At 42.9% G+C, this 26,482-nt stretch overlaps 2 protein-coding genes across 8 annotated transcripts in view; both read right to left on the bottom strand.

The window, feature by feature from the left end:
- Positions 1-8,027: 8,027 nt before the first annotated feature.
- Positions 8,028-15,540, bottom strand: LOC106745551 (nardilysin-like). 2 transcript variants are annotated; one of them, XM_014621252.1, is made up of 14 exons: positions 15,173-15,540; positions 14,726-14,814; positions 14,341-14,564; positions 13,910-14,023; positions 13,593-13,788; positions 13,302-13,507; positions 12,993-13,163; positions 12,536-12,876; positions 11,924-12,424; positions 11,196-11,346; positions 10,973-11,106; positions 10,416-10,794; positions 9,823-10,351; positions 8,028-9,598 (listed from the first exon to the last, which is right to left on the bottom strand). In XM_014621252.1, the coding sequence occupies exons 1-14, from the start codon at positions 15,487-15,489 to the stop codon at positions 9,432-9,434; spliced, it is 3,519 nt and encodes a 1,172-aa protein (XP_014476738.1). In that variant the 5' UTR covers positions 15,490-15,540; the 3' UTR covers positions 8,028-9,431. The 2 variants fall into 2 exon arrangements, with proteins under 2 accessions (XP_014476738.1, XP_014476747.1); XM_014621261.1 differs by lacking the exon at positions 14,726-14,814.
- A 2,412-nt stretch (positions 15,541-17,952) lies between these two features.
- Positions 17,953-26,482, bottom strand: part of LOC106745581 (forkhead box protein P1-B-like) — a 16,972-nt gene continuing 8,442 nt past the window's right edge. For all 6 annotated transcript variants that reach the window (XM_014621303.1, XM_014621319.1, XM_014621311.1 and 3 more), the window contains 3 exons: positions 21,574-21,820; positions 20,179-21,039; positions 17,953-19,839 (listed from right to left, as the gene is read on the bottom strand). In XM_014621303.1, coding sequence (XP_014476789.1) covers positions 18,972-19,839; positions 20,179-21,039; positions 21,574-21,812 — 1,968 coding nt within the window. In that variant the 5' untranslated portion in view covers positions 21,813-21,820 and the 3' untranslated portion in view covers positions 17,953-18,971. The remainder of the gene's footprint in view (positions 19,840-20,178; positions 21,040-21,573; positions 21,821-26,482) is intronic.

The raw sequence follows: 26,482 nt of genomic DNA, 5'->3' as shown, positions 1-26,482 counted from the left end.
GAGGGAGGGAGGGAGGGAGGGAGGGAGGGAGGAGGGAGAGAGAGCGAGAGAGGGAGAGCAAGAGAGAAAGAAAGAGTGAATGAGAGAGAAAGAGAGAGAGAGAGAAAGAGAGCGAGATCGCTACGAAAGTGATGTATATAAAGTGCGGGATGTTATGTCGTTGCCGACGCATGTACATACGCGGGATTGCGCGTATGTCAGAGATGCATTCGCCGTGTGTACACGCGTGCACGCAATCTAGGTCATATATTTATTTGCTGTTGCGTTGGAGAGAGCCGTGAATGAATGAATTGGATTGAATTTGAAATTTTAGGTACGATAACGTTTCTAACATCCGCAGACTTGGGACTTGTCGCGAGGGTGCTGTCGCGGACGCGCTAAGAAGGTGGTGACGATTGTTGACGCCTCACCCTTGCGATACGCCTCATAATTGTTTAGCGAATATATGCTACATCACGGCGCACGTGTAAAAGTTCGTCCGTAACCGACGAGTCGATACGTTTTACGTTTGAAATGTGCTCGTCCAGTTTCTATAAACTCGCGGAGCTCCCACGTACGTGGCTTATTCGAGATTATATACTTTGACTCGTTTCTCGAGATAACTAAATTGACGATACGTTGCGTCTCACGCACGCAGTCACGTGAGAGAATTCAGGCGTTTAAAAATGGTAAGGAAATTGTTTTTAGAAGGTGAGATTTAATTATATATGTCGTCGTCGATCGGTCGCGTGAAAGAAGGGTTGACGCGCGTGCCTTTTGTAGCATATTTCGAGATATGACCCTCGTTTAATTGTACATATGAACAAGTTACTTTAGAGAAGTGACGGTGTGATTGATATATGGTGTACATATAGAATCCGGGTGCGCGTGTTAATTGCGCGCCGGGACTAGGGGATGATTATGTTAAAAAAAAATGTACTATTTATGAGTAGAATAGTCTAAAAGACTTTCTACCAAAGATCATCGGAGTTTAAGAGCAAGTTCTTTTATCGATATAGAAATGATATATAAAAACACAGCGAAATGAAAAGAGCAAGACAGCACGACAGAACACGATTATTAAAGTAAGTGAACGAAGGTGAGGATGCAAAGAGACATGTGTGTCTAAGTTGCACGGAGGTGATTTAAAACGAGTAAAAGGGAAAAAAACCACATTTATCGAGATAATATAAATGAGAGATGATAAGATAAAATGTTATATTTTTGTAGATTTGTTATTGCGTAAAATGCATTAGGACAATGAGAAACTTTATATAATTTGAGTAAAATGACAGTTAACGAGCCTGAGAGTTAAATGAATAAGATCCTGTGAGAAGGCAAAAAGGGTAGGATGAAGAAAAGAAGAAAGAGAGCGATGTGAGGTTAGGAAAAGAAAAAGAGAGAGAGAAAGAGAGACGGAGAGGTGAAAGTGCTTTTAGATGGCATGTTATAAGGAAATGACATTTGCGGGGAAATTTTGCTGAAAAAAAAAAGAAGAAGAGGAAAAAGAAAAAAAAACGAATCCCACGTTCTCCTACGTTTCCGAAGCTCTCAGTTTCCTGAGTTGCTTGTAGGAACAGGATTAAAAGGACACACAACACATCACATAGACACACGCACACACATATACATGCATATACATACACCTATCATAAATATTTATATATACATATACGAATAACCGAAATGAATGAATTGTAACTATATAAAGTCAGCTTCAATGTGCGCCGAGCATATGTGGAAATAATTCGACTCGCCGTTTTACGTGAAATGCGTACGCGAAATCGACATTTGCTTCGAGTTTGTAGCCAGTGTCCCAAGTATATAACAATCGTTTGGATATCGTTTAACGTCACTCGAGTCTCATCACTTAACGATTAGCGTGCGTTACCTCGTAAGTACGTCACCAGTGCACCAAGTATCGGCATGGAAGCATTTCTTTGCACGAGGAGGTAAAAGAAAGAAACGTAAATTTCGAAAATCGACAAGTCGACCGTGCTCTGAACGACATCCGCATACACACACACACTCACACACGTGCACACACACACACACACACACACACAACACATACAATACGTACTAGAAGCCGACTTTCTGAATCTGACGAATACTAACGATGAATTTGAGAGTAAAATGCCACTTTACGCTTTTACGTAAAGATAGATGATTTTCTTTCTGAGAAATCGAACTCTTGATATATACCGGATACAAAACGTAAGGACACAAATATGATGTTACGCAACGCCGCTCAGTCGCCGCTGCGCTGATGTGAGTAAATGAGTAACGTGAAATAATTTATTGTAAGCGCGCGAAGCGTCTATAATGCCAAAAGGTAAAAAAATGGGAAACCACATTGAATACAGCAGATGCAGAAAATGTTGAAAATAAATATATTGAAACTCGCATAAAACACGAATGACGTAAAGGAAGAAAAAAGGGACAGGTGCGTATGACATGCGTGCCTGCTTTTCGTTGTAACAAGTAGAGAAAAAGAGCAAGAAAGGAAAGGTAAGGGGAGAAAGAGAGGGAGAGAGAGAGAGAGAGAGAGAGAGAGAGAGAGAGAGAGAGAGAGAAAGAAAGAAAAAGAAAGAGAGGAAGGGGCCCACGAAAACTCGTCTATGATACCGACATACCATTAAAAAGATACACGAGTAATCTATTGTATTTATAAAGTAACGATCTATAACGACATTTGAACATTGTGTGTTGTGATAACGGAAAAAAAATTAATCGTACACCAAGTAATAATAACTAACTCTTGATAATCTTTGTGCCGGAGCGACAGGCGCTTTTTAACAAGTAAACGATTATAGTGAAACGAGTCGCGCGAAAATCACGAAGATATCTCAAACGATATCGAATCCGCGTCTCTCTCGCGTTGTTGCGCGAAAAGTTGTTCGTAAACACAACACGCGCTCGACTTCACCGAATGGCTGTTCTCATTTTATTTCAATCACCGATGCTCCTCCAGCACAGAATATTATGATGCAGCCATCAACTAGTCTCTCTAATTAACACCGTAAACGTAATTCGTAAAGTAGTTGGTATCCTTTCATTTCGAGACGAGAGATCTTTTTCGATATACGTTTACTCGCTCGCCCCCTTTTCATTTTCGTACCGCGTAGAGAAAAACCATTTGTAGGTCGTCTTACAAAAATTCAGAAAAGAACAAAAAAAAAGGATAAGACGAGATCATTTAATTTCAATAACTTTTGTTTTAAATGATTACCCCTCCCCTCCAAAAAAATTAAATGTGTATATTACGTTTCTCACGTATATTTTCGAAGATACGCACGATACCGATGTGGTCATCGTGCGTTGTTCGTGTTTCTCTTACTTTTTAACTTGCTGTAGCTTTGTACGAAAATATAGAGTTGCGAATTTTCATAGTGATCCGGACATGAGTAATAAATAACGACGAATAATCAACCTGGGTTGCTATATGTGCGCTCGACATTTTAAATCTTAAGTTTTTCCTTACCGTAGTTTTGCTTAATATACGTAAAATACGAGAATATACTAAAAAAAAAAATACGATAGCAAACGCAAATATAATCTAATAAAGTAAAAAGAACAAAAAAAATTAAACACTTATCGATGTAGCTGAAAAGGAAAACGCATGTGGGCCCCGCGCGAAGACACACCTTATATATTATTAAATATTACATAAATATAACGTATATTCTGCTATTATTTTTCATAGCTGAGAGAAGGAAAAAAATGATACACGCATACGCGCGGTAATAATGTATGTTTGATAATCATTATAGTACGTTTATTTTTCGTGTTTTTACTTTCTCTTTCCTATACATTAAAGAATAAAATGAAATAAAGGGAGATAATGTAATGATTGCAAAAGCGCATGTGGAGTAANGAGAGAGAGAGAGAGAGAGAGAGAGAGAGAGAGAGAGAGAGAGGAAAAAGAGAAACGCTACGCTACTTTTTGTGTGCTTGCGAAGAAAGGAAACATGCCCTTCGAATACTGTATCTAACGTAATTATTGCTGTCCAAAATGTCACACTCGCAATTTCCGGTATTACGAAGGGAAAGGAAAGACAGGAGGATAGAAAGAGTGAGAAAGAGAGAGGAAGAAAAGGCGGGGGTAAGGAAGAACAAGGACGAAATGTTCGTTAATCCGAAAAAAAAATTGTACATGCGCTAAGCTATTATTGATAATCATATAATTTGACCTCGATGGGTTGGCCGGTGGTCAGTAATACATTGTAAGACCGCGGTGCGCAGACCGTTTCGAATCACTTTTTCCAGATAGACTTCAGAGAAACTCAATGTTCATTATTATCGAACCATAGAAGAGAGGGGAAGCAAAATCGAATCAGATCGTCTGTCGTAACGAGCAAAGAGAAAGAATTCGGAAAAAAAGAAAAAGAAACGAAAAGGAAAGTCCCACCGCTCCGTAGTGAGCGGGTTTTCGGGACGAAAAGAAACGTGCGCGCCGGAAGGATTACACTTATTATTATTATGTAACTTATTATATATACACTGATCGTAAATAGTAATGAGCCCCGGCGATCTCAGCCGGCGCATCGGAGTAGAATTCGTAGACGCGGAGATCGTCAAATCGTTCACACAGCCGACCCATTCTCGGTCCTCGCATTTATATAAAGGCAGTCACATTGATGTATTATTGTTGAATTATTATACCATTGTAAACACTTACTGTTGTAACATGTACCCCCATTCATGTCTAGTGTCGAGCAGAGCTGATTCTATGCTTTCGCTAGTTCGGGAAAAGAGACGCCGAGATCTTGTGCGAGGAAAAAAAAGAAAAAAGAAATCTCTGAGTAATCATTATTCACAACTTCCGTGATTCCGGGGTTATTACATGATTTAACGAGGGAGTCGAAAAGAGTGAAAAGACGAGAAATAGAAAGAATGAAAAAGAATGAGAGAGAGAGAGAGAGAGAGAGAGAGGGGGGGGGGAAACAGGATAAGAGAATCAGTGCTGGCGAGTACACGAGGCAACCGAGAATAAGCAAAAAGCAAAAAAAAAGACTATTGTAACTCTAAAGTCACATTTAAACTACTTTTAAAAGCGGATACATATTTGGAGAGTAGCAGGTATAATAATTAATATAAATGTAGTGGCAATTCTCTATAATACTATCACAAAGAAAAAAAAAACCAATATATACAATGATGATTATTCGAAGTGTAAAACTGCGAAACGCACTCTTTAATGGATGTTGTAACGATTTAGAACTATTTAAATTGCATTGATATTCGCTGTAAATCTGCCTGTTGGTACGCGACTGCTCGGCCGCGTATCTTACACACTGCCTCGCGATGCAAAGCGTCGCGAGTTGCCGGATCGAAGTTCTATTTGCGAGTTAAGCGAGCAAGAGCCGAGCGGCCCGATCGGCAGATAAAAGTTTAAGTTTCTTCCTTTATCTCAAGAGCGTTAATATTTAATCCTTCATTTATCTTCTTATAACGCAACCTCTCACAACACACATACACACGCAGAATTTAGAATATTTAAGATGCGTAGATCCTACGTTTTGATTTTATTAAAAAGAGAAAGAAGGAAGCCTTGTGCGCGACATGATATATATATATATATATATGGCTTTTTTGTGAAAAGGCTACGAAACCAATTCGATCGAGTTTTGTAAGGGAAGCTCTTAGCACCAGGGGATGATAAGATAGATAGATAGATAGATAGATAGAGAGAAAGAGAGAGAGAGAGAGAGAGAGAGAGAGAGAGAGAGAGAGGATTGAGGGTTTTCGGATATGGTTGGCTGACATTTTCGGAAGTTTAATGATTTATCGAAACGTGTTGTCATGTCTTGAATATAATTAAAAAAAGAATGTGAAAAATTGCAGCAGAGCAACTACTTTACTGAACCTACCAATAAGCGCGTATCTTTCTATTATATAACACATTTTCTTTAATTTCTTGTTCCTGGATTGAAATTGTGATTTCCTTTGCTTATGCCTCAAAACTATAGAAAGTGATTATTATTCCCCTTTGGTCTTGTGACCAGGACAATGATATTGTGATATTTACCCAAGTAGCAAGATAACGTTAAAAACGTTCTAATGACGTCTTATTAACGTTAAAAATGTCACATGTTTATAGACTTACAGATGACATTTTATTTACAGACGTCTTATGTCCCGATTTTAGACATTATGCTGCCTGGGACGTAAAGGAACAAAACATTTCTTATATTTCTTCTCTTCACATCCAATTTTCAGAAATATACCCATTTGTTTTATTTCATTATGCTTATGCGAAAGGATTCACTGTGTCCGCATTCAAAATTACACTGCTGTGACTATCATTTTCTTCACTTTCAATAATGAAGACTCTATACTTCTTAGGCTGCATTCGAGGAGCGCGCTATCAGCACTGTTGTGTCATTGTATCTTTGTCACTCCATCAGATATAAAAAACAAGGATTGAATGACACAATAACATCGTTAGCGCGCTTTTTGAACGCAGCCTAAAAAGTACAGAGTTCTGAATTATTGAAAGTGAAGAAAATGATAACGACAACGAAATATACTTGTCTCGCTCTAACTTAATGCACCAGTTCAGCAGTGCAGCTGAAAAGATCAATAGTTTTCTCGATTACTCGATACAAGAAAGGTCGTAAAACTCGCTTTGACTCGTAGATATCGATAATCGTTTTGAGCATAGTTTATTACGTCACGTCCTGCNGGGGGGGGGGGGGTGAGAGAGAAACAGGATGAGAGAATCAGTGCTGGCGAGAATACGAGGCAACCGAGAATAAGCAAAAAGCAAAAAGAAACATATTGTAACTCTAAAGTCACATTTAAATTACTTTTAAAAGCGGATACACATTTGGAGAGTAGCAGGTATAATAATTTATATAAATGTAGTGGCAACCCCCACCATATATTTTTACCACATCCTTCCTTATATTTTTTATTTAACGTCCCGAATGCAATGGCGTCGTCCCATGGACAACGAACAAGTGAAACGGAATTTCTATTTCGCTTTTTTTCGTTGTCCATGGAACGACATCCTTACGAGATGGCCGCGTGCAAATGCAGCAGAAACGTTTACTTTACAACTGGAAGAAGTTTCTTGATCGGATTATTCTTTTAGATTTGCAGAAATAATTCAATCTCTCAGCACAGAAAATCGCCAGCAGTTGTAAAATAAACGTCCTCTCGAACATGGTCATTCATGTCCTCTAATGCATTATTTACTTACGTCGTCTTTGTCTATTATCGGCTTCTTTTTTTTTTTAGAAGCGACGGAATAAAATATCGCCATCTTCACTAATTTTCACATTAAAATATATGAGTAAATATATCAGATATATTTTCAATTTTGTCTGTACTTACTAAGCAAAATACCACTCTCACTGGCATTTTTGTTTATCGGTGAGGCAACGTTGCATCATGCATGACACATCGAAACGTGTTGCGTGCATCCAAGTAACACAAGTGGTTAATAGCATTCTTGTTCTTCTCTTTCACCTTCGCGAAGTTTCATGCAAAAAAAAAGAAAACAACACGCGTGAATGACGGAGACGATAAAGAAGTTCGAAAATTGTTCCTTTCCTAACTTAATCTTCTAGTGATGCCGCATGGATTTGTCTTCGACGTTAGATTTCTTTCAGGATAGGAACAACTTGAAACTGTCGCTCCCCTCCAAGATTTTTTTTTAAATTGGTATGGACGGGCAATCACGCAAAACGCTTGCCGCGCGGCAAGAAGCGACACTGCAGCCAATCAACGTGCCGTTCTTCCAAAAGAGCTAAAAGCTTATTGGCTACCGCATCGCTTCTTGCCGCGTTTTCACGTTCTGTGTGCACGAACTATTATTTAGCCCGTATCGACTATGAATTGGGACTGAGATTGGATTGAAATTTGACCAATTAGAGCCAAGTTCACTGACTCAAGTTCAGTGAACCTTGCTCTGACTAGTCCAATTTCTATACCGTTGTAAAGACTGTATTTTTTCCAAAAGGGATGTATTTCGAATGATCATAAATAAAAATTTATAACTATTACTTTACAGAGTGAGTTTTAATGAAAAGTTCGGAAACTGTTTTGGGACAGACCGTGTATTCTATATTTCAATATTTATAGACTAATAATACTAACACGATGTATAACAATACGAAATAGATCAAGTATATCTGTTGTGTAAAATTTATTGTTGCTTATATAATTTGAAAAACTTAATTTAAATATACTCGCTTCGCTGTGTGCAAAATGTCCCCGGAAGCATAATCGTTACAATAATCTGACTTACTAAGAGAAGAAACAAACAGTGGCAGTTAGTCCTAAAGAGATACACTTGCACATGCCTGTTCATAGTACCCTTGTTCCATCATATAATCGTTTACGCGGCCGTTTAGCATCGAAGATTCAAAGGTAGCTGGTCCGTAACAATATTGTTAGAAAGGTAACAGTTAACATTTTATGGTCCGCGCTACGGAGTTATCGCGCTATTTTACTCGAGTAAACTGAGCCTGTAATTCATACTTTTTTTGATTGTAAATTAACATCGATATAAAAGGATTTTTTTTATAATTACACAGCGGTGTTTTCATCATGTTTGCAATTCTTGTATTGTTGCTGGCACGTTGCATATTTCGCTTTTATTTTTATCCGCGTATATTTACGTTCAATCATATAGGTATGTGTGTATCGTTAATATTAATGTTCTCTCATCGCAACACCACTATATCGTCAGCGGACCGCAAAATATTAATACAACACGAAGCTCAAAAAATCTGTGCTAAATATTTATAAACATAATCTATGATACACAGCTTGGACATTATAGCAGGAGAATATTAATACTCATCATTAAAACCGTAAGAATAATTTGGTCGTTAAAACTACAAACGTCATATCGGGAAAAATTTTCGTATTTTTGTGAAACATATAAATAATATACGCGTAATTTGACCTCTGTTATCTCAGTTTCGGTATGGTTAATTTTTCTTCCTAACGTACAAGGGTGTAGCTCGTGTTTCGATCAACATGCTCTAAAAATTTGAAGATTCTCAAGAAAATTGCCGCAAATAAAATTACCGTAATCAATAGAATTATTACAATTAGGTTTACGGATCCAACCACCCTGATGAGCAGAGAGAAACTAGAGTTTCACGTTAACCCTTTCGGTACGAGCGCTCTGTCTGCCGTGACACTCCCGCTATACGAGGCGCCGCTCCGAAAATGCACACATAGCGCATAGTCAGTCCTCTTTTGTCTGAAGATTTTCCTAAGCGTTAAATGAGAACTGTATTTAATCTAATACGTCAGTAAGATAGAATACTCTGTTACCAACTATAGATGGCGCTCGTGCATACAGGATGTCACATGTATGCCGGATATATCCGGCGCTCGTGCACACATCAGATGGATGCCGGATATACCCGGCTCTCGTACACTATAGATGGCGCTCGTGCATACAGGATGTCACATGGATGTCGGATACATCAGGCGCTCGTACCGAAAGGGTTAATGGGTTTCGCTGGATAGCTATCAAGCTGTCTCTTGAAATCCTCTATGTTAGCGATGGAATTGTCTCGCCTATTCTCGTCCGATTGTTCATCAGGTACATATTCTAAGATGTGTTTCGTCTTCCAGTGATGCTTCTCGACACCTGCAAGACAGTCAAATTCTCTTGAACCTTGATTATGAAAGAACGACAGACGGCTGGTAAAACAGTCAAAATTATAACGCGTTGTGCGTGTATAAATGTAAGAGCAAATCTGGAAAAACTGAGCAAACCGTATTACTCTCTTCGGCCACAAATAGTTTTCGACTCCGGTACTGAATTAAAGTGATACTGTCACACTGTGACAGAACATTACAATAAGAACTCACCGTTGAACATCGCAGCCTCGATATGCTTCGGGCCGTTTATGCAGGCTTCCGCGACTGGTGTCGCTTCATTCGAAGCACGTCCGACCACGTGCACGCTCAGCTTGCGACAGCTCGGCCCGTTCTGCGTGTATGCTGCGTACCAGTCCTTCAGCTCGCCGAGCGTTATGGTCTGCAACGCTACCACCTCTCGCTCGAGCATGTCGAACATGTAATCCTCATTCTCGATCTCGTCCCAGTTCCGGTCGAATTCTTGCTTCAGGTGAACGTCGGCGCACAGCTTCTTTTTCTTCAGCGTCTCCTTGAAACTGTTCAGCTCGTCCTCCGTGGTCTTCTCGATGGTCTCGGCGAACGACTTGATGAATTCCTCGATCCGTACGTCCACGTATTCCGTCGTGTACTTGTCCGCCTGCGTGACCGCCTTGATGCTAAAACCCAAGATCCCATTGGTGTTCTTGGAGCTGCAGTGGATGTCGTATCCGAGCTGTTCTTTGGTTCTGAGCTGATCGAACATCGGCTCCGCCATCATCAACTGAAACGGGTGGACGATAGAACGTAGTGTGACTCGCGCGCAGACTCACGCCGGTGATACCCACCAACAGCAGATTGATCATCGCTTTCTCTTTGTCCGACTCGACGCCGATCTGATAGTAATTCAGCACCACGGAGTTCACGTCAGTGGTGTTCAGGTTCCGCACTTTGCAGCAGCGCACACCCAACGGTATCTTCATGACTCTCGGCCGCGGCCTCAGCTCGCTCGGCAACGGCTTGCATTGCAATATCTCGAAGCACTCTCGGATCTTCTCGACCACGTACGCCTGCGTCATGTTACCTTGCACCAGGCACTGGATGTACAGCTGACTCGTGTAGGACCTGACGAACTCCAGCAGATCGTCGAAGCTGACGTCCTGTAGGGCGCTGTGCTTCTCGAGGTCGGTCATATAGACTTTCATCAATATCGCCACTCTCACGGAGCTGTTGAGGAGGCACGGGATCCTTGGTTAATGGCGCAATCAACTGAGTGAGAGTGAGAGAGAGAGAGAGAGACACACACACAGTTGTGAATCATTAAAATCTAACTTAATCGTCGGGCGATTTTGCCCGAAAACTTGGAAGCTATTCAAGCGCGCAATGAATGATGTGAGTACAGTACGTGGAGAGGTTCTTGGGCTTCACGATTGCATTGTAGTAGTGCTTGGCCAGGTGTGTCCTCATAACTTTGAACATGTCCTTCGTGACGATATTGGGAAAGTTCACCATGTGTTCGGCGGTGAGCGTTAATAAGAGCTGCGACACAGCAGAAGAGAATATATCTCGACACAGGAGAAGAGCATGTACCTCGACGGTCGCGATCTCGACATTTGGGATGCGCTTACCGGCAGTTTCTCGTTGAATCCGTTTATATGCAATACTGCACCGTTCTCGAGAGACATGATCTGGTGAGTATATCCCACCACCGCAGCGGGATGCAGATTTTCCCTCATTAATTGGCTCAATATCATGACGTACAGGTCCATGAGAGCCGCGCTAAAATGTCAACCGGGCTCTTAGATATAATTCGGGCAAATCGGGCGAGGAGAAAGATGAGGGACGAAAGTCTCGGTGAGAGTAACGTCGAGATTATGCCCAAGCAGATGATCCTAAAGCTCTTTAATTAAAATGAAACAAGTATGATAATGTAATTTGCACTTATTCCTGATACATTGTACGTGCAGGCGCGAACTAATTTATTACCGGAACGTTTCGACCGTTACACTACGGTCATCCGCAGCCGGAACTACAAATTAAGGCTTATATCAACATATCCGCCATGTGCAATTATTTGAATATACAATTATTAACATGTCGAATTCTGTGGGAGTCACAGGTGACCGGCACCTGTGATTTCACCACCGTCTCTTAAGTTGCGTATAAAGTAGAATCAATTGCATCTATGTAAAATACAGCTTATACGGCTCAAGTTAAGGGCGGATGAAACGAGGTAAGAAATATACGTATCCTAAATTATATTTACTTTAATTGGATTCTAATAAAGAAATTATAATTATTAAAATATAAATATAAACATTTGAAAATATGTAATGATTAATTAGCTATTACTTACTTCTTTACCGTCGCGTACGGCACATCAGAGATGAAATACAAGGACATGTAACACTCCGGCAGGCCGAACGTGCAGTCCGGTCGGTACCAGATCTCTAACATTGCATCACGGTAAGCTATCTCGGGATAGTGAGGCACTTTCGCTGGCAAAGATATCATGGAGAAGTCGTCGACGAGGAACATGTTTGACAGGGGCAGATGAAAATCCGGAAACGGTTCGATGTCTTTCCAACGCTCGGTCCACTTCGACGGTATCTCTTTCTCCATATACTTGGTCTTGAACCAGGGCTCGATCTTGTCGAACTGCTGTTCGTTGTAGTTCTTGTCGTAGACAATGATGTTCACCTTGTCCGGCACCAGGCAGTCCATACACATTTGTATCGCATCCGCGTCATACTCGAAGAAGAGGCTGTCGCCAGTAATGTAGTCACGCGGCGGGTAAAAGAACATATTCTCGGACATGTCCACCACGTAATCCTCGGCATCCTGTTCCTCTAAAAACCTGGAGAAGATTCTCGAATGAGACTAAAATCGAGCTCTCGATTGTTCTTCTCACTTCTAAGATCACCAACGTATACTCCTCGTACTCGCTATATCCCTAAGATATCGCTACCTGAAGTTGGTCTGTTCGATTTGCTGAAGTTCCTCGTAAAACCTCTTCTGCGGGCCCTCCCTCTTAACCAGATTGATGAAGGAGAACACGGCAGCCAACACGTCCTCCAAGTTTTCGTACCCCTTATCGGTCAGCCACAGTTTCAAGCAGAACATGCTGTACAGGGAGGTGTCACCGAAATCGTCGTTATTGTTGCAACAGATGTCGATGCACCACAGCTTCTTGCACAGATAACTCATCAAGGAACCTTTACCGTAAGCGCCGATTATCGACGACAAGTACTCGTGAGGTTTAGTCTTATAGTGTTCCAGCGATGAAGGCATCACCCATGTCAAGTCAACCTGCAAAAGAGGTTCTTTCATCCAGCGTTTTCCACGTAAGTTCTTATTACACGACACAAAGATCTTCGGTATGTCTGGGTTCATTCGTTCCCGAGATTTTATCAATTTCCGCATACCCTGCAGAAGTCTTTGATAGGTTTGACTTTGTACATTTTCGGGAAAGCCGCGGTATCGAACGACTTGACGCCTTTGAACTCGGCAAAATCGTCAGGCAGCAGCGCGTTATTCGGTATATCCGCGAAGCACTTGGTTACGTAGTCTTCCAATGTGTCCAGTGGTAATTTTGCCTGTAAAGTAAGATACAAATTAGTAGATGTAAATAAGATAATATAATAAAGGTAGTAAGATAATAATAAAGTGAGATATCAATCAAATATAGAGTCAGAATACTTGTTACAATCCAGAGTGAAGGCTGGCTCTCCCACCTGTATAGCTAATCTCATTCTGTGAGCGCTGTAATGGCGTTCCCGGAAATTGTGCAGCTCCTGGTACAGTTTGTCCTTGCTCACATTGTCGCGCAACGTCGACAGATTACCCCAGCCGAACTTCCTGACCGGATGACCGTCGTATGCGAAGCTGCACTGCAGCTGTACCTTTCTGTTACTGTCGGCGGACAGGGCAATCTGAAACTCTGTGCGAGCGTTTGGCGTAACGATGCGGTATAACAATAAGGAAAAATTCACAAGAGGTATCACGATTATATTAATACCACGCACCACTTTCTACAGCTTCCCGCTCGCGTTTGATCGCGTCCTTCTTCATCAGGGGCTTGATGAAGAACTGAGCGAAACGATCGAGGGCCGACAGAAAGTGTTTCTGCTGTATGCAAAAGTGAAACGTTGTCTGCTCGAGCCCCGTTACCGCGTTAGAATATCCGCCGTATTTGCTAATGTAAGCGTCGAAGTCGTTCTCCTGCAGATAAAAATAGCGTGAGAGTTACTACGTTCGCAACACAAATAATAATGTATTCGGTATGCTTGTAAGACAACTTATAAAACGTTGTGACTTGAGCTGGACTTTGAGGATTCAATACCTTTGGATACTTTTCCGACCCCATGAAAATCATATGCTCGAGAAAGTGCGCCAAGCCGTCTATTTCCGGCGGGTCGCTGAAAGTGCCCACTCCCACGCTCATAGCACATGCTGCCTATTCGAAAGATAACTATAGATGATTGAAACATATATGTATAGAGAATAATATATTACATATGGCAGCAGACAATACTGATTCTACATATGTACATCTAAAAGCTTTTTTTAAAATCTACCTTGAAGCATAGTCAACTGGACATATCTATGCCAATACCAGTCTCTCACCTACAAACTGCATCCTTTCATAAGTTTTCGCTCAGGTATTGGCAATATTAAGGGATCACACTATTATCACTGATAGACGGCAAATATTGTTAAGAGAGAGATTGGCGCAAGATATACCATGACATGTGAAATCTGTTTTGCCGATACCATCTTTTCTGATCTCTTGATTCGTTTGGCTCGCGGAGCATCATCTTTATCAAATTTATCTTCGTCCTCGTCATCAAATGCACCTTCCTCCTCGTCATCGAATGGACCTTCTTCCTCATCATCACCTTCGTACATATCGTCATCTTCGTCTTCCTCGTCTCCTTCTTCCTCCTCATCTTCTTCATCTCCTTCATCCTCCTTGTCTTCTTCGTAACTTTCATCATCTTCAAACATATTTTCATTAGTTACTACATCCAATAATAAATGACAAGCAATACAATAAACAACAAGACAATATATATTCACAAATATAAGCACAATTATTTATTATATATATATATATATATATATATTTGGATCGTGTCAATCTGAAGTGCGCGCTCACCTTCTTCATCATCTTTATCTTGAAAGCTTGATTCTGCATGTACATCAGATATTAGCAAAGCTATCAAACCATTCTGTAGTCTGATGACTCTAAATTTAATACCAAATAACGATAGAATAAGGATCCATTCAAAATATATCGGGTATTAACATTCTATTCTAATATATATCGCAAAGTCATGTTATATATTAAAATAAAGCGATTTCAGATTTTAAGACATTAACAACTCTAAAGTAAAAGTTGCAGATGTAAAATTGTAGTTATATAAAATATATGTTTCTGCAACGATCTTTTAAAAAATTATCTTTTAAAAATGTTTTACAACCCAAGAACATCATCTGACAAAGAAGATGACGTGTTAAAAGTGCAGCTATGTTTACCATACATGAAGCTATTCGTGGAGGCGGTAAATAAGTTGCGATACACGATCGTGTGCCAATATCTAACCTGTATGTCTTCTTGTCCATCTCCGATTTGATGGAATTCTCCAGATACTCGACTCGACGATGCTCATCGTTGCCGGTTGTTTCCTCCATCGTGCCTTCGTGGAGACCTAAGTTGATGTTAGGGTTAAGCAGCGATCGATCAGCTGGAGGCGATCTGTTCGGCGAATTTGCGGCCGCAGCACCTTGCTGACTCGTCTCCCGTTCTTTCTCGGGCGTGTTCTGCGTCGATCTCTTCATTTTACTCAACAGAAACACACGCTTACTCGTATTTCTAGAAACGATCAGACGTTTGAGAAAAAACGAGAGACCACATGACATGCGTATATCCTATGCGACTGAACGACACGCTGAACCCATCGAATTATACTGACAGACCGAACGTATCAGCGGCTCGATATTTAAATCATTCGTGTACGTAACATGCGAGTGATATCCAATGAGCATACTGCTTGTGCGGAATAGCTGCACGCTCATTGGATATCACTCGCAAGTTACGTATACGAATAATTACATATTCGTATCATTCGAGAATTGAGGCCCAGCTTCATTTTTTTTAACTTTACTGAAACTGAGATAGAATCCGCGAAGATAAGAGAAATTTTCACGAGAATGCTAAGAAGAAAATAAGGAAAATGCAATAGTAGAGTAATCGACGTTATTTGACATTGTAATCGCTATAATAATCTGCTAGGCATCCTTCATTGCCAGTGCAAATAAGGGGTCTTCGATTTGATTAGACCCGTTATTTCTGTAAATTAGTTCCGAAATCTCCACTACGAGCCCCCACTTTCCTCAAGAAGAATGAGTGATCGTGATACGATTAAACGATGGGGCTCGACGTACCTTCACATTCCAAGTAGTGCTTCTCAACGACGGATCAGGCGTCCTTTTAATCCTTCCTGAAGAATAGGCCAAATTTAACAGCCTGTGACTTCGACAAATATGAAATTATCAAGATCGCTCAAAAAGCATTTTGCAGCTTGAAATCTTTAGTTTTTAATGATATTAGTACCATAAATTTGTCGTTGTTCTTTCGTCAAAATATATCGAGTTAAATGAAAAGTTACGACCGCTCAATTTTGAATCTTATCTTTTAGTTGAGTTTTTAAATCAAAAAATCACTTTTACAAAGAATTCAATGAATGCTATTTAAATAGAAAATTTTAAGCTTTCTACTTATTTATTCACGAATGTCGTTCACCGATTCGTTCACCTTCTATGAGAGATAGTATAGTAAGGACGCTTTTTGCTTCAACGTTAAAAAACTCGTTGAAGGAAAATTGCATCGCAATCGGATTATATACAAATTAAAGGGAAAGACTCACCCTTTCAAGCAGTGTAATCTTAATTAGTGTAAAATTTGTCGTTTATGTGGTGTTGCTGGGCAAACTTCATAAAAAATTTTGACACTCAACAAATCTCCATTGTTTATTCCGATAACATCGTAGAAAATAACGGAACTTGATATCGGACAATAAAGTTGAAAACTAGAGACTTCAAGCTATAAAATACTTCTCAAATTATGTCATTATCATTATTTCTTTCGAAGTTACAGCTCGTCGAATTTTGCGCGTTCGAAAGAAGAGATCTATGTTTCAGTATTCTATGTTTCGGCTTTCAGTCGTGCAACGCATGAACAAAATTTGTTGACAATTATTTGTCAAGAGAAACGCAGGAGAAGGATGACAGTACTCGGTGCAAGATGCGCCTATCGACATTTTATTACTGAAAATCGCGGTCATTGCACGTATACAATTGCCTTTATGCATTAATGTTGCGCGTCTACATACAGGCGTGACGCAGTCCGTCAGCGTCGATCGTGTACAAATGTTACAAACAGGTACAAAAAATCTACACTAATATTGTTGAATATTACTTCGGACGCCATCAATACTCTTATTCGGTGATTCACCTATTGGCTTCTCGATTATTTAAATGCAAAAATGATAAGCGTTGGAGCTCGGTCTTGCTCAATGCACGGAATAAAAAGTTCGCTCTCGAACAGTAACGGACGTCCTTTTCCTCACACGTTGATTTTCAGTTTTTATTTATACTACTTTATTTCCCTAAAGTCTCGCCAGGATTCTCGATAAAACTTTTCCCAACGAGAATTGTGTCCGTATTGATCAACTTATTAAATTTTCACCGCATTCTATCTTTGGCCACTCTCTTGGCAGTGACGAGTTGCGAATTTCGTATTTGTTTCACGTTTCATTGATTTATTCTCCGTCATCGATGGACTTGTCTCTCTCAAATTCATCAGCTACCAGTATTACATTACACATTGTTTATTCGCGCGATTGCGTTATAAAAATCCCTTGCAAAGTATACTAGTCATAAATAAAAGAAATTCTGTACAAAGCACGCGCGTTCGTTTGAGTTTTATTCATGCGTTTTTGTAGAAGCACTTATCTCTATGGATTTATATCGACGATTCACCAGGTACGTAGGTATGTCAATTAATTTACAAGTATTGTTCACTATGTAGCTCGCGAATGCTTCCCCGCACGTGTTTTTGCATTCCCTGGCATCACACACTTTATAGGAGCTACGTTTATTTAAAAAAATATTATGCTATATACGGTAATATGTACAATTGAATACTGTGTAATATTTACAGCGATGTTAAATAATACTTTAACTTAAATCTCCGGTGTAAGTCTGGTCCCACGTCTTCAAAATAGTCTTTGTACTAAAAAGATAAAAAATCTGAAGAGTGATTCGCTCACCACTCGCCCGAAACGGTCAAAACTTTTGGAAGATACATTGATTCCCAACGAATTAAAAGCAAGTTCATGCCTTCAATTTATTTGTTTAAGTAAACTCGTCGTTCACTTGTCTTTGCTAGAATCACTTCTCAGATTTTTTGAATTATTTGAGATATATAAAAAAAAATTAAGTTACGTACTATAAAACTTTACATCATTGAAACCGTAAAATCTACTTCTCGTATCAAGAACCTGCAAAAGTCCCTCGGGTTCCTTTTCCCCCCGAGTTCGTCGATGATTTTATTGGTCCGAAGAATACTACACAAGTGGAATCTGATGATTACCCGAAAACTGGAAGCAGAAAATGATGCGTAACCATGGTAGATATTTAAATTGACATGTTTCATTGCTACTAATAAGAGAAATACGGCTGAAGATTCAGCGCACCTCTGCAGGTCCCGTGATATTTCAATTACATTATGTAAGAAAAAACGATATAAATATAATATGTACGCTTTCCTCACGCACACATGTATTGCCTGTGTCACTTATGCGTGTAAATATAAATATACAGCTGAATACATCGAGGAGCATCTTGGCAAACACCCTCAGCTGTTCTCATTAAAATATAAGACACTGCTTATACATGTATATACACGTTGTGTATGTGCACAAACATACACACACTACACACATACGAGGTATAAAGGGGATATGTACACTATATGTGCTCAACCTATAAAAAAAAAAAGATGAAGTTTATAAAAAATTACAAAAATATACCCATATACACAGAGTGTCCCATCATCATACCACACAATCACAATAGTTATAATATTCTAATAATATTTAGGGCTCAAAGGGACACCTTTGATGTGAGATTCACTCGAACGTGCAGACTTCCACCAGTCCGATTCCGGTCATCTTCAAACGTTTAAAAAACTACCATAGCTTCGAGACAGTTTCGTATCGAGACTTCCGTCTCAGAGTGCCCTCAGGAATGTACCATTAACGAATGGCGGTATCGGTGAGACACCCGGTGTATGATCTACTGTAAGCTATTGTACAAATATATTTCATCGATATGATAGTCTAGAGCAAGGACTTGTCGATATTTAAGATGACATATTGGGGAGTTGTCGTAACGGATTGCGGCGCGAGCGTTCCGAGCGGTCCAGCTTGCAGCCTGGACGGCCCGGCCTGCGGCCCGGACTGAGAACCGGGCGGTCTCACCGCGATTCTCCGGCGGACAGTGTTCTCTTGAACCTGCAGGACAACCGGGGCGTTCTGCACCGGCTCAGAGTTACTAATTTTTCTTCTCTTCTGGATCGGCGACACTTCTTGCAGATGCAAATGTACCTGGTGCGACAAGCTCGTCGCGTGGACCTGTCCGTAGACTTCGATCTGATTGGCGTTACCATTCCCTTCCTCGTGGCTTTCGTCTAGGCCGTTGTCCGCCTGGGGAAAGTGCGCTTCGACGTGCTCTTGCGTTATAGCGATAGCCTCGTCTTCCTCATCCTCGTGCAGAAGGCTCTGTTGCCCGTCGGCCTCGAGAGTCACGGACGGCATAGATTGCATGGAGTTCTCGTCGCTACTCCCCTCTTCGTCGTTCTCCTCCATGTAACCCTCATCTTCCATGTACTCCATATTCGGATTGCCGACCACGAATTTCATCTCGCCACGTTCCAGACGGTCAATCATGTGAGGCTCGGACATGGACAACGAGACGCCCGCTGGATCCTTCTTCGAGCGGCTCTTCATGGTCTCGACCAGTTTCTTGGTCTTGTCGGGAGCGTATCTCCACAGGCCCCCTTTCTTTTGCGTACTATTCTTCGGCTCACCGTCACCGTCGTCGTCGTCGTCATCGTCGACCTTCTCGAATCTGTTGTTCAGCGAAAGATTGTGCCTCACCGAGTTCTTCCATCCGGCCGGCGCGGTCCTGAAGTAAGGGAAATGGTAACTGCAAAAGAGAAGAGAGGAAGGGAAATGAGATTCCTCGTCGGGATGCTACAAATGCGACGGAATCACAATTGTTCACGATCTCGGGCTACGATTTACGGGCTACAGGACACATTTTACAGAACCAACTCTCGCGTGTAGAGTCTCGAAATACACAATCATTGAAAACACAGACAGGCCTATAAGTTTCTAGTGATTACATTTCATCGTATTACGTATTCAGGTAGAACCTATAATAACAGCGCTTGGCCGTCGCTCTGCCTTTCGAACACCCTCCGTCTTAATTGCATTCGTAACTATGATCTCCCGTAGTAATCGTTTCATGCTGCATAAAGCGTACCATATGAAACTATAGATGTCACAAACTCGCAGAGCTCCCCGGTAGCTATTCTTCAAGGCCAGCATGATCAGGACCGAGTAAGAATAGGGAGGTTTCGGATATTTGGTAGCCGGCGCTTCGTTCTCAATCGTCGGCTGCTGCGGTTGGTATGGCGGGATTATCATCGGCGGTTCCCGCTTTTTCCTCCTGTCCCGTTTGATGCGATACACAGCGTGCTCCGGCGAATGATTCGATTCCGATTGCGACAACCTCATCAACTTGATCGGCGACACCATTAGAGACGAGACCGAGGAGGCGTCCACGTCGACGTCCGCGACGTCGGTCGGCGACGACAAGGGCGTTTGGAAATCCGGCGGCGTAAGCAGTGCTATGTCCTCTTGTACTTCATTCCCGTGCTTCGCTTGTCTTAGCTCGATCTCCTCGTTTCTTCCCTCCTGCTTCAGCTCTTCCTTCTTCAGCTCCTCCACGTCCTCCTCCTCGTCCTCTTCTCTCGCCTCCTCCTTCATCGTTCGTCCGTTCATCACATCGCCGCTGTGTTGTTCGCTTTCGCTCGCCTTACTCTCTTTTTCGTCACCGTTGCCCGTATCGATCGGCTCAGGCTCGCTTTCTATTGCCGGCTCACCGTCCTCGATGGGTTCGTCTTTGATTACCACGGATTTATCATCACTGTCCCGGTTCTCGACGCTGTCCAGGACAGCCTGCAACCTCTCCTCCGTTGCATTTCCTTTCGTTTGCACTTCCTTGTACGACGGTGCGATCGGCAGCACGAGCGGTATCACCTCGTTCGGATTCAACAGCGGCAGCGCGTCACTGTCGCTGAGATCATGTTGATCCATGATCTGACTACGTTGATCAATGTTCCTGAAAGGAGGATAAATTGTAAGTTTCCATGAGCATGTGAACGATAAGAAGAGCCGATTCTCAGTAATCAGAACCAAAACGCTGTCGTTGATTACGGGTCATAAAGTTACCTGAACAAAAAATTATTTATACAGCACTTCCCTTGTTTAAAATGTATATAAAAAAGCTTTAAGAACTTTGTGATACAACGGTGTTTTGCCGTGTTGGCCGTTTTTCTACACTGAGAGAAGAAATATTTACCAGGGGGGTATTAATGACACATTTACTTATTTACATATTTATACGCCGAGAAAAAACTTGTACGAAAAAATATACATATTCCTAATATATATATTCCCAAATCTGTAGTATTTAACGGAAGCAATTGTTTATTCCGGACAAAAGAATTTAGATTTAAGTAAATATGTTATTTTTAACACACCCACCGGATAAATGTTTGTTTTTACTTTTCAGACATCACTTTTCTCCAAATCGTTTCAGCATGTCCCTCCGCGAACGCGTCTTCCCTCCCGAGACTTTCTTTCGAAGGCTTACCCATTGGAATTATCGTTGGGATCTCCGGGTTCATCTCTATTGGCAGGTAATAACGACGAGAACGACGCGTCCCGTTCGAAAGAATTATTCATTTCTGTCCCATCGTTGCTAAAGAAAAGATGCAGATCCCATATTTCGTCAAGGTTGGAATACTGGCCTTCGTCCTTCAAGTGTCGGAATATATCTATGTTCACCATCTTCGTCGGCCTGATATCGGCCAGACTTTCAGCGTACAACATTCAGTAGACTGCAGGGACAGAAAGAAAGAGAGGATATTATAGGCCTAAGAACCGTCATCACCAAAACCTCGTCGTGAGCGAGAATGTAGCCGAGCGGCGAGACGACGCGAGATTTGCAAAACGCGATTTTAACAGATCGAGAGAATTATTGTCCTCACTCGGCGACGTCGGGTCTTCATTAATCCGCCCGTCTCGAAGCGTCTCGGAGCGCTCCTTTACGTTACATTCGCATCGTTACGTTGATGTCGGCTAATAAGTAAGCGTAGCGAGGGATAAGAGTAAAAACGCCTACGATGGGATTTCGAAACAAACGAATTACCATTTGAGCGGCGCCGATCGCACGCTTCCTAGATCCTCCGGATCGCCGTTTCATTTCACAGCGATACGCGGCCACGCGGAGGAGGATCGGGAACGCAATCGCATGCATTATTGCGCTCGCCGGTAGAAATTACAGAGTGGCTGAGTTCTTCTTATGCGGCGTAGGAGCAGAGAAGACGGGGAAGAATGGAGAGAAAGAGTCGACGAACGCGAATCGCTCGAATGTCTTCGTTAATTGCCGCTCGACAGCGCCTCATCATCACGCGAGCGATGATAATTGCATGATTCGGAATAAACACGTCCCAGCTTTTTCTCTTCGGTCATCAGAGGAAGAGGCAGCCGGATCCGTTCGGCGACAGGTAGGGTGCGCGAAGGGGGTGGCGAGTGTCGCATTCATACGCAAAATCGCGAGATAAGATCGTAATCCGACCGATCCGTACGCATCTCGAAAACGAGAACCGCTCTCCCCGAAGAGGTCGGCACGGTGCTGTCAGCACTCCTCCGAGACGATAATGCCCGGAGTCGAAATTTATGACGTCACTTTGACATGCCTTCAAGGACAATTTGCGTCTGCTTTGGATGGCCCACAGACCGATAAAAATCTACTCCGATTTCACCCACATTGACTTCTCCATTGAATCTTTCATTCCTACCCCGAACAACCTCTATTTTGATGCTAAAACGACAAAGCTCGGAAATTTAAGACATCGTCAGCGTCAAAATAGGGGTATATATTATATCAACGAATTGAATATTGTGGACTGAATAGAATATTCAGTGATAATATGTCATTGGGCAGAAATGAAACTGTGGATCTATCTCGCTATGCCTCGCTGCTCCTACTGTGTTGTACAAGTCAAAGGTTTAATAACAGTGGGCCAAGATTTCGACACCAGCTCCGAAAATTCCCACGCTATTTCATATGTTTATCAGCGTAGCGTTACGTCGAGTGCAACGTCGAGATGCACTCCGCTCGACAAGGCCGATAGATCCTGCGCGCACGCGGCTGTGAGTACGCGTGACCTCGCGTGCACGCGTGCGACGTACAACGAGGATCTTGAACCCACAACCGGCTTGTGGGTGTGACTGACTCATAGTACTATAGTCGATTTACTATACGCGCGTGCTCGTAGTACTCTCTTCTCGCTCCCTCCCCCCCCTCTCTCTCTGTGTTCTCACTCTTTCTATCTCACGCGACGTTTTTGTTTTCTTCTCTTCCTTTCTCCCCCCCTCTCTCTCTCTTTCTCTGTAGTTCCCTCTCCTTTTTGCCGTCTGGCCGTTCTCTCCGTTCAGCCTTTCCTCCGCATCGCGCTGTTTCTCGGATCGAGAAACGAGACCCCGACATCGGGCACACAACCGACCGGTTGCGCGCTTCTATGCGCGTATAACTCGCGTAGGTACGGCACGCGTTACGATATACGCGCTCGTCGTTTCTTCGTCTCTTGCCATGCGTTCTCTTATCCTGTACGATCCTTTCGCGGCAGCTCGTTTTTACTAATATTTCGTCTCAGGGCCAGGTCGATCATCGTCCGCACGCATATAGTTGATCCCTCGAGAACAGCGATTCTCGCAAGGTGGATCAAGAGGAAACGACGACGGTGAGGACGAGAAGAAAGAAGAAACAGAGGAGGCCAAAAAGGGACTGGGTTTGGCGGCACGGAGAAAAGGGAGGAAATGTATACTGGCGCATTGTGCTCGGCCGTGACGAGGGAGGAGAGGGGGAGACGAGAACGCGTCTTAGAGCAGCGAGCCAGACTTGAAAAACAGACGAAAATGAAGCCTGCCGAGGGCCCAAGGTTGTGTTCGTCGAGGTCCGCGGGTGAAGGATCAACGCGCGCGTTTTTTAATGCCGCTCTCGATTACTCCGCTCCTCCCTTTATGCCTCTCTCTATAGGGTGTTCCGGACGAGTCGTCATGAGTCCGCCTATGAACGAATAAATTCATCGTCGATTTCCAGGTCGGCTCGTGCTCCCTCGGCGAGAACTCGTCGGACACTCGAGGCCCGAAGGTTCTTTCAGCCGGTGTGCCGCACTGGAACTTCGTACCTTCTCCCTTTAACGCCAGCGTTACGTACTCGTTACGTCGTTCTACAGGCAAGACACGCAACTCGGTTGTACGTACCGAGTGGTTGCGCGCACGCGTGAGTATTTAAAGTAGGGATTTGTTAGCCTTCGGCAGGTGCCCAACGTCGGGGTCGTCGTCTATTAAGGGTCGCTGACTCCTCGACGTCCTCGGGCGCGCGGATAGAGCTATTCCGGGTCGACCGAGTTCTCTCCTCCGCATAATTGGAGAGCTGAATCGAGAAGCGCGCTTCTCGATTCGCCGGGGAGTGCAAGGATCGAGATAACGAATTCAAACACGACGTGCATACGCGGCGATGACGTCGACACGGTGGTGCCTGTGTGCAGAACCGTTCTTCTCGCCCACTAATTTTATACACTTTCTGTGGCAAGTCGTTCGCGCTGATACACCCGGCGAATTATTACATCATTTACACGGCCGACCGGATAATTCGCCGACGTTACAACAATCGGGCGAGGAGGATTTCCCTTTCACCGTGCTTTCGAGACTACGCGAGGCACAACGCGAGCGCGCGCGGCTTCGGGCCCCTCGGAAAATAGAGACGATCCGTGCAAATCGAGCGCTTCTAACACGCTCGATAGCGCGCACGCGGACGCCCGGAACGAATATTCCGTTCGCAAGCTGGTCCTTTTATCGGATCCTTCCCGTTTTCTGACACAAGCATCGTCTTATCGTTGTTATTCATTGAATATGGAACGAAGACAAAATAACGCTTGTGTCAATTTATCGTCGTAGTAAGCGCCCGTTATCCGCCGAGATCTTCTATTTCGAGCCGGGGAAAATTAATCGTGGAAACGCGGCGAAGCCGATAATCAATTACAAGCTCCAAATTACAAGCTCCCAATTTCAGTGGATGAGATAATAAAGTTACGGTGGAAGCGTTGCGACTTGCAAAATCGACCACGAATTCTGAATTTGCAGAACAGATTCTGACTGAGACACATGATGTGCCTGTAACATATCCGTCCAGATTGGTTCGCATACTCGAAGTCTTCCTCGGCAGAATATTTCTCGCGTAACGTTATCGGAATTGTAGGCGCACGTGATCAACATTTCGACCGACCCCGGGCCCGTCGCGACTATAACCCAGCCCTGGGACTGCGCATTTTGTCGGTGCCTGAAACACCTGACGGAACGTCGGGCGGCGATGTACGATGCAACTGATAAATTAGGGGGGGATGCACGGGTACCATAGAGAAAGAGGAGGAGGTGGTGGAAGACACATGCAGCGCAATTTGGAACACGAGCTGCGTATCCACACAGCGACCGCCACGCGAAGGGATTGTCTTTGTGGTCTGGTCGAACGAAATGAGCCAGGTTGAGGCGCGTTTAATCGCCCTGGCGCAATGTACGACGAAAATAGAAAAATTGTACTACGTGAAAAGGTAAAAAGAAACAATCCAGAACACGAAGCGCCTCGCTGACCGGAGCGACGTAGCTACCGTGAAAATTGAGAGAGAGAGAGATGGCTGAGCAGGTAGATGGAGAAAGAGAGGGAACGCCGATAATTCATTTATCGGATTTCAACGGAGCGGAATAGATGGTTAATCGAGCGACGGAAATAAAAAGGCCGTGTTGGTCAAATCTGATGGTCTCGTTATATCGATACTTCGTATCTCGTTATTCCCGAACGACGACGAAAATAGAGAAACTGCGAAAACGCGGAAAATTCCCGGAAAACGATAAGAAGGAAGAAAATTCAGCTGAAAAATCATTTCGAAGAGAACAAAACGGGCCTAAGAACGGGCCCGAAGTCAACCGGGCGATCAGTCGCCGCCATGGCGATCTCGCGTGAGCTTGGCCACCATGACTTCTTTGTGATCGCGCTCCGACCGGGAAACCGGTTTCATTCGCAGCGGCGGTGGACTTCTCTCTCACTCTCTCCCTCTCTCTTTCTCCGTCTGTCACTCTTTCCCCCTCCCTTCCTCTCTTTTGCCGTGTGTGAAGCGGACCGAATGTGAATTGCCCGTCCCAATAAATGGAACTTTGTCGACGAGCGTGTGAACACACGCGAGTCCGATCGTCCGCGTGTCGTTTACGATCGCCGATCGTAATCAACGTATAATAAAAATACGAGAGAGAGGGAGAGAGAGAGAGTATGTGCTACAATAAATAAATAACTTTCAGATTAACGCGGAGTTGCAATACGACGTAAAATACACACGCTCACCGTCGAGTGTCGAAAATAAAAGTGCAGCTGGAACGAAAATGGGGGGAGAGGCTCCCCTCGCCTTTCTCTCTCTCAGTTTATATATATATATATATATATA

The sequence above is a fragment of the Dinoponera quadriceps genome, unplaced genomic scaffold (genome assembly GCF_001313825.1).
Source record: "Dinoponera quadriceps isolate SergipeBrazil2010 unplaced genomic scaffold, ASM131382v1 scaffold120, whole genome shotgun sequence".
Classification (NCBI taxonomy): domain Eukaryota; kingdom Metazoa; phylum Arthropoda; class Insecta; order Hymenoptera; family Formicidae; genus Dinoponera; species Dinoponera quadriceps.
The sequence above is the reverse complement of the archived record's forward strand: the minus strand, read 5'-3'. Positions and strand labels throughout refer to the sequence as shown.

Excerpts from the sequence above, each read along its gene's own strand:
- LOC106745551 (XM_014621252.1), bottom strand. The coding sequence starts at position 15,489 with ATGTCATGTGGTCTCTCGTTTTTTCTCAAACGTCTGATCGTTTCTAGA. Across the intron at positions 14,815-15,172 it reads ATGGACAAGAAGACATACAG|AGTCATCAGACTACAGAATG; the intron begins GTTAGATATTGG and ends TATTAAATTTAG. Across the intron at positions 11,107-11,195 it reads GATTCAACGAGAAACTGCCG|CTCTTATTAACGCTCACCGC; the intron begins GTAAGCGCATCC and ends GCTGTGTCGCAG.